The 11,850-nt window shown below is 46.9% G+C and overlaps 1 protein-coding gene across 1 annotated transcript; it reads right to left on the bottom strand.

The window, feature by feature from the left end:
* Positions 1-2,093: 2,093 nt before the first annotated feature.
* On the bottom strand, positions 2,094-2,817 carry LOC142426171 (interferon alpha-inducible protein 27, mitochondrial-like). The gene is made up of 2 exons (XM_075531636.1): positions 2,658-2,817; positions 2,094-2,149 (listed from the first exon to the last, which is right to left on the bottom strand). The coding sequence occupies exons 1-2, from the start codon at positions 2,815-2,817 to the stop codon at positions 2,094-2,096; spliced, it is 216 nt and encodes a 71-aa protein (XP_075387751.1).
* Between the last annotated feature and the right edge of the window lie 9,033 nt (positions 2,818-11,850).

Genomic DNA, 11,850 nt, shown 5'->3' on the forward strand with positions numbered 1-11,850 from the left:
CTGGCCCTCTCTCTCTGTACTAGGGATGTGTGTGAGGGCCGGGGAAGAGTAGGAAGGAGTCTATTCTCCACCCTACCTGGTCATGGAGGGCAGGGCTACGTCGTAGGCTGATTAAGCACCAAATCAGACTTGGATTGGTCCCAGCGTTACCTAGGATGGGCTATATGGGCTGTAATAGATGGCTCACGCAGTTGTAGAAATAGTTCAGTCCCCACTAAACAGCTTCTGCTGCTGTTGGCTCCTTTGTTGGCCGAACTTCTTAATCAATAGCTTTTATCTGTCTCTTTTCCATTTGAACTCACTGGTTTAATCCCTCCTGGGCAGGAAGCCAACATTTGGTGTCACAAGAAGGCCTTCCAAGATTCGAATGACACCCTGCTTTATCTTGGGCAGGTGTGAATTTTGGGTGTGTATTTGGAGGTTTTTACCAGCCTCTCCAAAGTGTTAGGGAAGTGAGGTGGGAAGCAGCAGGGATCTCCCGAATGAATAGGTTAAAAAGTGGTTGCTGAGGCTGGATAAAAGCCAGGCATGTTGATCCAGCTGGAACCACTCCGAGACGCTAGTGGGTTTTTGAGCATTTCGGCTCCACGCTGTGTGTTAGGCAGGGTTCTCTTAAGAAACAAAACCAGGACACGTATGCTTATATAGAGAGAGACATAAGAGGATAGGTTTATATAGCACGAAGGAATATAACAGTTAATTCGTCCACACAGCAGTACAGAGGGTTCAGTTCAGCTCACTTCCGTGGAACAGTTAATATCCTGGAAGTCCTTCAACTCATGAGGGCTCCTGGGTCCAAGGTCAAGGAAGCAGACCACAGCTGAAGAAGCAGACACCTGAGTCCTCCCTCTGTCAAGGCAGGCAAAGTCTGCCCATAGGCAGCCAACAGCAGGGTGGGTCACCAACAGTCAGTAGCTTGGGAGCTTAGGGAAGCAGGCCCAGATGGGATATTGAATGCAAGCCATGCAAGACAACGGAATCCACCAGTCTCAAGCTCCAGCGATGTATGCACCAGCAGCGTGGCAAAGCATGTCTCAAAGGAGCCTCAAGCCCTAGTCATACGATCCATGAGTTGGCTTGGTCCACAGCTAGGGTAGCTCACAGGGTGAGGCAGAGAACTAGCTAAAGCAGCCACATGCTGGTCCGATCACCAGAGAGCAAGAGAGAGGGAGGCGGGCCTTGCAGAGCCATTTATCTCTTTACCTTCCAACCAAACTGCAACCTGATTAATCCCACATGACAAAAGGCTTTTATACCCTCTGTTCCCAAGTGCCCAGCCCAGTGCCTGGCCTGGAGCAGGTGCTCAGAGTGCTTACTGGACAGAAGGATGAATCGACGTAGCTGTGACTTTTCTGATATTTTAGGCTGAGGTCAGATATTTCTACAAGACCTGGTTCTGGGGTCAGATTGGACATTTGGGTATAGGGGCCCTCAAGCAGAAAGGCCAAAACCCCTTAGAAATGACAAATCTGTTGGCTGTTAGGGGACAAAGAGGCGGAGGCCCTGACAGAAGGCTTTGGCTGTGGGATTGGGCCATTAACACGGGGCCCTGGGTTTTGCAGGCCTGGGCCTGGCCACTTGGGAATTCTCATGGGATGTTTCCGGACTGAGTGTGTAAGGGAATGATTGGGGCTCCAGCTGTGATGTAAGTGGATCAAACTTACTTTCCTGCCCCCACCCCCAATCCTACCCCATCTCCACTCCCACCCACCCCCCATCCCTGGAGCCTTCAGGGAACCGAGCAAAACAGTGCCTCTGCCTGGGACCCTGGTGGGTAGTTTCCTCTTTAGAGAGACAAATGGAGGTCCAGGGAGAATGGGCTTGCCAAATGGCAATAGGCATCCTGGCAGGGCAGGGGCAGTCTCGCCTCCAAATTTAATCTCATCCCAGCACACCGGAGCCCACACCAGGTGGCCATGTGACTGACAAGTTGGAGAGTGAGTCCCGAGTCCCTGAATCCCAGAGCAGTCACTGTCGGGTCTGCTCAGCCCAAGGAGCCGAAGGAAGACTCCACTGGAGTTGTTGGAATCGGATGTTTATTTTCCTCTGAAAGCTCGGGGCTTTCTCTGGTACAGGTTGGCCTACTGCCTGGGTCAGGCGCCACACTTCATGGCCTCTTCCCAGCGGATGCAGTTGGAGGGCAGGGATCCTGGACTAAGGCCACAGCAAGGCTCCAAGGGTACACCCAGTAGAGGCCAGGATGGCTTTGGCTGTCAGGGAGAAGCCAACTGCTCCTGTGGGAGAGAGAAGGTGGTCTTGATGGGGGCATACACTGGTGAGGCAGCACCCCCCACCCCCATTTCCTGAAACTTGTCCCGGGGCCTGAAGTTGGGGTGGAGTTGGCGAGACCACAAGCTGGCAGCTCCCCACCGTTCCACGGCAGAGGCTTAGCCTTAGGTGGGGAGGAATGGTTTCCAATAACCCCAACATATCTGCTTCGGACAGAGCTGATGAATGCCCAGGGCCCAGGCCAGCACCCTCTCCTGCTCTGCCGCTTCCCACTTCAAGATACGCAGAGGTAGGAGAGGGCAGGAATGACAACGGACCAGGGATGCTAAGGGTCCTGGGGACGAGTTGGAGGACAGACCCCTGCCCCGGGCCTCCCCACCCTTCATCTCCCAGTCACCCTCCCAGCAAGCCCTGCCAAGCACACTCACCCACAGACTGCAGAGTGGCCACCAGGCTGCCTGCCGCCACTCCGCCCCCATTGGCAACAGCAGCAGCTGACATCATCTTGGCAGCAAGGGAGGAGACTGCGATCCCGGCGCTGGTGAAGCCCACTGCACTGAGCACCACGGGTGCTGATGCCACTGCCATAGCTTCAGGGCGGTGGGGGGGTGGGAGGCATGGAGTGGAAGTAGCAGTTAAAGTCAGAGATGGGCTCAGGGGAATGCCCACCCAGCCACTTGAGCTATAACTCAGGGGTCCTCGAGGGGCCCTGAGAAGGGGGTGAGCCCTGGGTTTGTGGGGCCCATAGGGCTCGTGTAGGGCACTAGGGACAGGGTGCTGAGCTAGGCTAGGGAAGTCCCTTATCCCTAAGCTTGGACCTCTGTCTTAGAAAGTGGTTTGCAAGCTGCCTGTCTTTGCTGAGAAAATGTTTGCCGCATACATAAGGCAGGCCTGAGTCCAGAGGCGATCGTGACCTCCGGCCTGAGTCCCCACTCCCACCCCCACCCATCCCCCTCTAGATCAGGGGTTGGGGCAGGCCCAGAGTCCCCTAATCCAGGCTGTACACAGGGCAAGGAGCCCCTGCTGTGACCGTCTCCCACCTCCAGTGATGAACCCTGCTCCACTGCCTGTGTCCCAGTCTCTGCTCATCTCTGTCCTTCTAACTCCACCCCCAGCACAGCCACTGAAGCACCCTGCGTCCCAAGGGCCCAGGGGAGAGACTCACCCCCTCCAAACATTGCGGACCAAAGGACAATTGTGCGCGTGAGTCCTCGCTGGATGACCTCCCTGAAGAACTACAGGGTAGAGAAGGGCATACTTAGCCAAACCTGGCATAGGGGTGCGGCTTGTGGGCACGGAATCCAGAACTGGCATCCAGCCCACTGCCCCAAAAGACATGCGGCCCTTGAGGCCTAGGCGGCTGCTTGGAGCCTGCAGCGGAAGCAGGCCAGGAAAGGGTCTTGAGGAAGGGAAGGAAGAATGAGGGTGTGGACGTTCCCCAAGGTACTATGCAGGAATCCAGAGCGGCATTGATATTGCTCTCAAGAACCCCAACCCCAATGTCTGAGACACTCCAGGGACCTTCTTCAGTCTCCCCAGAGCCACGGGAGACTGGAATTAGGCAAGCAGGGCACACACACACCCCTGCACACGCCTCCCCTTCCAGTTTAACACACATCCTATGGCTACCTGCTGTTATGTAATCTTGCCAACATCAGAAGGAGGGGGTGTCTGCCTCCATTGTACAGATGAGGCGACGTCAACGTTCAGGGAGGGTTGGTGTTTCACCCAAGGTCAGAGCAGTCCCAAGGCGAAGTGGGACACGACCCAAGACCATCTGCCTCGGGATGGTAATGGTTCCAAATTGGGTCCTGCGACTTATCACTGACCTCCCCCCCACCCCCACCCCCAACCAGCTCACCCCTTCACACCCTAATGCTTGGTGCCTGGGGTGGGGGACCTGGGTATAGACACAGTTGATGGATCCCACAGTCTTCATGTCCAAGGGCAGTTGGCGGCTTGGGACGCTTTCCAATCAGACCCACCTTTATGTCATCTCAACTGCTGTAGCTCTGCTGACCCATGAGAAGAGTGGTCAGTGAGTGAGTGGGTCCGTGCCGACCACCCCTCACTCCTAGAGCCCACCACCCACCTTTGCTCAGACCAACCCCCCTCCTGATCTTACCTAGAGAAGATCTCGGGAGAATGTGTCTGGAGGGCAGAGTGCAGAAATTTATAGCAAACCTACCCTATCCAAAAGCACAGCCCACAGTATGCGACTTGGGCAGGCAGCCAATCAGTTCAGTTTTGTCCTGGAAACCGAAACCATCCACTGCTAATTAAACATGATGTCCTTCGTATGGGGGTAGAGGCAGGTTCTCTACACAATAGAGTTTATAAGAACATAGAATGAAAGACAGCCTATCAGAGAGTGCAGGTTGCCCCTTGAGAAGTTTCTAACCAAAGTTGGAGGGGACAAAAATAAAATGATATTGGGCTCAGAGAAAGTACAGGAAGTTGTATGTTGTTGTTGTTGTTAGGTGCTATTTGAGTCAGTTCTGCCTCAGAGTGACTCTATGGACAACAGAATGGAACACCGCCACGTCCTGCGTCATCCTCACAACTGTTGTTATGTTTGAGCCCATTGTTGTAGCCACTGTGTTAGTCCATGTGGTTGAGTGTCTTTGTGTTTGATAAAGTGGAAGGGTAGTGAACAAGAGGAACAACATAGTAACAATTAGGAGCTTTGCCCAGGACCGGGTGCTGTTTCGCTCTGTTATGCGTAGGTTGCTATCGGTTGGAACCAACTCAATGATACCTAACAACAACAACAACAACAACAACAACAACAACAACATGGAGGTGTAATCCATATTGAAGGCTGTAACCCTTCATCATCCTCAGCAAATGCTTCAAGTCTCTCATTTTCAGCAAGCAAGGTTATCTGCATATCAAAGGTGGTGGTGGTGATATTATGTCAACCTGTGTGAGTTGGGGGTTCAGTCCAACCTGTCAATCAGATGGTAACCTGATGACTCCTCCTTGGGGATGTGGCCTTTTGGATAAGACAAAGATCACGACGAGAGACTCCTCTTTTGCTGCCATCCTTGCTCTTCACCAAGTGCTTCAAGCCCTCCTCACTTTTATCATGCCAGGTTGTGTCCTCTGTATATCCAAGGTGCCTAGTGAAACTTCCTCCAATCTTGATGCTGCGTTCTCCATAGGTAGTCCAGATTCTCTGATGATTTGCTCAGCATACAGATGGAATAGGTGTGGTGAGAGGGTACCACACAGACACACGTTTTCCTTGATCTTCAACCATGCTGGTCCCTTGCTCTGTTTGCAATACTGCCACATATAGGTCCAGTATGAGCAGAAAGAAATGTCTGGAAGTCTCGTTCTTCTCAACATAATCATGGTTTGCTCCAATCCACATAGCCCAATGCCTTTGCATAGTCAATGACAGTTCAAGTACACATCTTTCCAATGGTCTCTGCTTTCAGCCAAGATCTGATCTCAGCAATGATATCCTTTGATTCAGCTCTTCCTTTGAAGCTGGCCTGAAATTCTACTGCAACCATTGTTCAATGATCTTTAGCAAAAGTTTAAACCAAGATCACGATACGAACAAACAGGCACATCTAAGTTTATGGCAGCAATTTTGATAATAACAAAAAGATGAAAACAACTCAAAACTCCAAGTATAGAGGAATCACTAAACTCTGGTACATTTACCTGATGGAATATTAGGCATCAATAGAAACAATGACAACTCTGTTAAACACATAGACAAAATTAGAGAACATTATGCTTAGCAAAGTTAGTTGATCTATAAAGATAAATATTTCATGATGTATTATTATACAGGAAAAAAAGGAAAGGAAAAGTGTTTTTCACACCAAAGGATAAGACTTTGAAGACTACAAAGAGGCCAGGAGCTGGGGCAGGGATAGCAAGAGAGCAGGGACAGGAAATTATGGGAAGAGGGGCAGAGTGGGAGAAAAAAAACATTTATGGGAAGTTTACAAGATACTATCACTGAGGGGATTTGTGGAGATGGGCTGTACAACTATACAGAATATATTTTACTTTTAAACCTTAAATAAATAAATACCGTTAAAAATGAAAAATAAGAATAAAAGAGAGTGAATACCATATATACTTGAATATAAGCCGACCCGAGTATAAGCCGAGGTACCTAATTATTACCTGGGAAACCAGAAAAACTGATTAACTCGAGTATAAGCCTAGGGTGGAAAATGCAGAAGCTATTGGTGAGTTTCAATAATCAAAACAAATGAAAATAAAATTACTAAAAAGTGAGACATCAGCGGGGTAATGTATTTAAATATTTATTTTAAATAAAAACATAAATAAAAGGACAACAAGTCATTTAACATTAGTAAATCAGCACAGTAAGTGGAAAATAAGTTCAACAAAAACAATAAGGTATCAACAATGATGCCTTAAGAGTATGATTCCCTGAGCTCAATCAGCAACCAAGCTAAAATATAAAGAGTTAAAATCCTTCAAAACTGGATTCCTCATCATCATCCGTATCCCAATGCAGAGCTTCAGCTGGTGTGAGGTCATCATAGACGCTGTCCTCACTGAGATCACCGTCATCACCATCACTGCTGTCATTTTCATACAAAGCGCAGTCTTCACTGCCATCCATAGCATTACTAATACTACATTTCTGGAAGGCACGTTGCACCATGTCTTCTGGAATGGCTTCCCATGCATCTCAGACCCACTTTGCTATTAACTCTATGTCAGGCTTCATGAGCTTTCCTCCTTTTGTCAGTCGGGCTTGACCAGATGACATCCATTCATGCCACATCCTTTGCACACGGTCTTTAAAAGGCTTATTCAAAGATACAGCCAGAGGCTGCAGTACAGATGTAAGCCCACCTGGAATAACAGCTAAAGTAACTTTACTAGATTTTGCCAATATTTTTAACGTCATCCAATAGGTGGGCTCTGAACATATCCCAAACAAGTAACGATGGCTCTTTCTTTAAGGCTGCTCCTGGTTGTCGGTTCCAAATTTCTTCCAGCCATTTTCCCATTATGTCTTCATCCATCCAGCCTTTAACATGTGCACGCACAGTAATTCTTGGTGGAATATTGATTTTTTTTAGGCAAGGTCTTTCTTTTAAAAAATAATGACAGGACGCAGTTTAATTCCATTAGCCAAACATGATAGAACAGCTGTAAAGTGTTTTGGTTTTTTTCATTTCCTGTGGTTTTGAGAAAAATGTTTTTTTCTCCTAAACTTGCCACAGTTCTGTTGCTTGGAAGATCAAAAGTCATGGAAGTTTCATCCATATTCCCAATATCTGCCAGGTCATAATTATAAATCCTTCTTTGTCTTATAATAAATGACTGGAATGACACAATTTTTTCTTCAAGGTCTTGTGGCAATTTCTGGGAAATCTTTGTTCTTTGTCTCAAACATACCAGTAGACCAAACCTATTCATAGAGTGGGTACACCATCCTGCTGATGCAGCAAAAATTTCAACGTGTGGTGCTTTCTATTTGTCATCCTTAGCCATTTGTAGAGGATGTATGCAGATTCCCATGTGTGTTACGCAGTAACCATTTTGATGACACTCCATAACCCACTTATGCAATTCACTCTCTAGAGCCCCATAAAAAGACGTTAAGCCACGATGATCTTGTTTAGCTTTTGGAATCTGTTCCAAGTCAGCCTTCATTTTCTGCCACTCCCTCACTTGCTTTTGATCAACACAGAATTCCCTACTTGCAATACTGTTATTGCTCTCTTCTGCTCTTGACACAACCTTCATTTTGAAACCAGCCTCATATGACCGGTGGTTTTGTTTTTGTTCAACAGTATCCATTTCTAATAGGATAAAAAACCAAGACTTTGAAAAAGAATTTTCATGGTAATGGCCCCCCTAACGTGTTAGCTGGGAGGAGGGGGGGAGTCCGTGCGTGCAGGGGATGCAGGATGTGGATTAACACAGAGACTAGAGGGGAGAGATGGAGTGCAGCCACAGACACATCCTTACCAGTTCAGCAACCAGCATAAGTGTATCACTGGGGTGCTTCTGCGAATTGGATCCGTCCATGTCATAGGATGGCTCTGATTAGTTAGATGTAAGTAAACAAACATTCAAAGCCCTGTAGTGTCAGCGGGGCTTTGAATGAACAGCAGAGAACCCGTGAGATAATGGGTGCTCGTCCCGTTACCTGGGGGGGGGGGGGCAGCGAGATGTTACACCTCACCGAGGACCCGTGTATAAGGTCCTTATACACTGAGGACCCGTGTATAAGCCGAACCCCAGGTTTTTCAGCGAATTTTTTTGTGCTGAAAAACTCGGCTTATACATGAGTATATACGGTAATTATAGCCTGAAAACCCCTCCAGATCCCTTACCCTTTGCAGCAGTTACATATCTCCTCTCCTGTCACCTTGCGAAAGGGTGGAGTCTAGCCTGTCAATCAGGTCTCAGCTTGATGACCTCATTTGGAGGCACCACAGAGATAAATAGCTCACTGGAGGCCAGATACACACAGCTCTCTGCTTCATCTTCCTGCTGACAAGACCCATGGAACTGTGCTAGAGCCCTGGAGTTGGAGGAGCCACGTAGAGACCCATGCCAGGACTGGGATGCTTCCACTGCCACTGGATCCACAAGACTTTCCACCCACTGGCCCACTCCACATCATTGCATGTGTTGCATGAGTCTGAAGAGGAATTTATCGACTGGTCTTGGACATATGACCTAATATCAGACATACAGACTTGATCTGGACTGGGCTGGGATATTTTCTTAATGCACAATTGCTTTTTGATATATAAAGTTCTTGCTTACATGTATAAGTGTCTCTGGATTTGTTTCTCTAGTCTACCCAGACTAAAATATCCTTTAAAGATATTTATTAGAAAGGAAAATAAAAGATGGGAATGGGGGCTAATCTAAAGGAGTACAAGAAAGAAGTGAATATTGTGATAAATTTGACTGTGATATTGATTGTACCACTCTTCTTGATAGGATTGAACTATTGAATTGTATGATGTATGAATTGAGTCCCAATAAAACTGCAACTAAAAAGTAAAGACTATTACTACTTGCACGTGATAGCAATGATATTGTTCTATAATTTATGCATTTTGCATGGTTACCGTTCTTTGGAATGAGTACAAACATGCATGTCTTCCAGTCAGCTTGGCTGGGGAGCTGTCTTCCGGTTTTCTTGGCATAGCTGAGCGAGTACTTACAGTCTTCATCAGTTGTGGGTGCTCTCCCAAGCTGGGAGTAGAAAGTCTCAAATTTCTCCCTTGAAGCAGCTGGTGATTTTGAACTGCTGACCTTGAAAAAAAAATATGGCTCACCTAGGGTGAATCAAGTATACTTCAGGGTTCTGATTACTTATTCACCAATTTTAAAGGCCTGCCTAGGAACATGAGACTATATATAGCGTTGGAATGGCCTTGAGGCTCCACTTAAAAAGACTCCTAGTTACACACCAGTCACGTTGCTCCTCCAGTGCAGCCCTGCTCCATGTTAAGTTTTCCTACAAGGATCCTTAAAAAGTAGGTGCTACAGTAAAACATGTGAAAAAAAATTAGATGGTGCTTGGCTATCAAAAGGATAGTGTCTGGGTCTTAAAGACTTAGCCTATAACAGTCAGCCATCTAAAGCAACCAGGGACCAATCCAAGCAAAGGAATTTGGGATTCATCACTTCAATGTGATGAAAAGGATTTCAAGTAAAATCCACAATAAAGAGGAAAATGATAAAAGAGTTCAAATCTGAGGCACTTGGTGCAAGTATGCATTTCTAGGCAGGCAAGTAAAAAGACCAATGTAATTCTGTAGCAACTGAGTTGAATTGAGTTATTTCATTTGGTGTAGTTGTTCTGCGTTGGGTCACCAATTCAAACCAGCAGCCACTCCTTGGAAGAAAGATGAGACTTTCTACTGCTACAAAGAGCTACTACCTTGGAAACCTACAGGGGCAATTCTACCTTATCCTCCAGGGTCACTATGAGTTGGAATAGACTCAATGGCAGTGAGTTTAGTTTTGGTTTGGGGCAGTGAGTTTTCAGGTGTCTGTCAAAAAGTTGTCACGAATTTCTCCTTTCCAAAATACATTTCGAATAACCTTCTGCAAGAAAACTCTCTTCCAGTTTCTTCAGTCTCAAGCCTCGTATATCTCTGAGCTGAGTCATGACCGAAGGGTCACAGAATTGGCTTGGAGACAGCCTCCTTGTGAAGACGTACCTTCTTCAACTGCCCTCATCTATGGAGTGAGACAACTGGGCACCTATGGTTTTCTTCATAGTCTTGTGTCACACACACACATGCAGTCATACAGAATGCCATTTTAATATCTCATTCCTTAATAATCAAGAAAACACCCATTTTTATTGTCGAGAAGAAGAAAAGTAAATAAAACACCAGCTAATCGGATGTCAAACTTTTGTCTTCTATACATTTCAAAGCTCCCCCTTTTCCCAGTTTAAATCTTACCCAGGTTTTGAAGATTAGAGCTGGGGAGAGGGGTTGAGGGTTGAGAATGATCTGCTCCTTATTTTTCCTTCTTCCCTTTGGCAATGCCTGGTATCTTCTGGGCTAATAGAGAGGAGTCAATAGCGATGGCTAAAAGCGATTTTAACTTACCTGGGGGACTGAGTGCAAGCATCCCTGGTTGTGCTGTTGGGTAAGTGCTGGGCTTCTAACCACAAGGCTGTCAGTTCAAACCCACCAGCCACTCTTTAGGAGGAAGGTGAGGCCATCTGCTCTTATAACAATTTACAGCCTCAGAAACCTTATTTGGAGTTGCTGTGATAGATTTTGTGTCAAATTGGCTGGGCCAAGATTCTCAGTAGTTTGGCATTAGAGGCCCCCTGCCCCCTGTAGTGTGACCTAATATAATGCAAACAACTACATGATGGGATTGCTATGAATAGCCAAGCAGTTGTGGGAAGACTGGGCCTATGTCATCTATATAAATAGACACTGTGGAGAAACCTCTCGCTGCTTCTTGCTGGCCTGGATCCTGCATATGGTTTCTTGGAACTTGAACCGGTAGCTTACCATGTTGCCTGTTAAACCTGGGTGCTGTCCTTGGCTGCCTGCCAACCTTGAATTCATTTGACTCGACCTCCACCAACCTTCATGCTGGTTGGTGAGCCCTGGCAGCTGCCTGAGTTGGGAAGGGCTTTCAGGTTAGCACTTGACCCACAAACTTGAGCTGGACCGCGCTTGCCCACTTCTGCAGCCGTGTGGGCCACTTTCTCTCGATGCCTTTCTTTCGTTTACATATATAAGCGTCACTCGTTTAACTTCTCTAAAGAAGCCTGCCTACAACAGTCACTGGAAGCCAGAATTGAGTCCATGGCAGGGTTTGGGGTTTTTGGTTGGGGACATGTGCAGATTTTTCAAATGTCAGAGAAAATTCATCTCTGATCTCACATAGATGTCTAAAAGGAATTACTCTTCATTACCTAGCACTTTGGTCACAGTAACACCAAAAAATGAGTGGGCTTTAAGGATTGTTAATTTATTTTTTCTGAGTTTGAGGCTAAAATTCTAAATTCAAGGTACTGCCCTAAGGAAAGACTCTGTCTTGGCTCTGAGAGATCTTTTTTTTTTTTTTCTGTGGAGGAGTGGAATGAATGCTGTGTGGCACTTCTGTCCATTG

Source organism: Tenrec ecaudatus, chromosome 14 (assembly GCF_050624435.1).
Source record: "Tenrec ecaudatus isolate mTenEca1 chromosome 14, mTenEca1.hap1, whole genome shotgun sequence".
Classification (NCBI taxonomy): domain Eukaryota; kingdom Metazoa; phylum Chordata; class Mammalia; order Afrosoricida; family Tenrecidae; genus Tenrec; species Tenrec ecaudatus.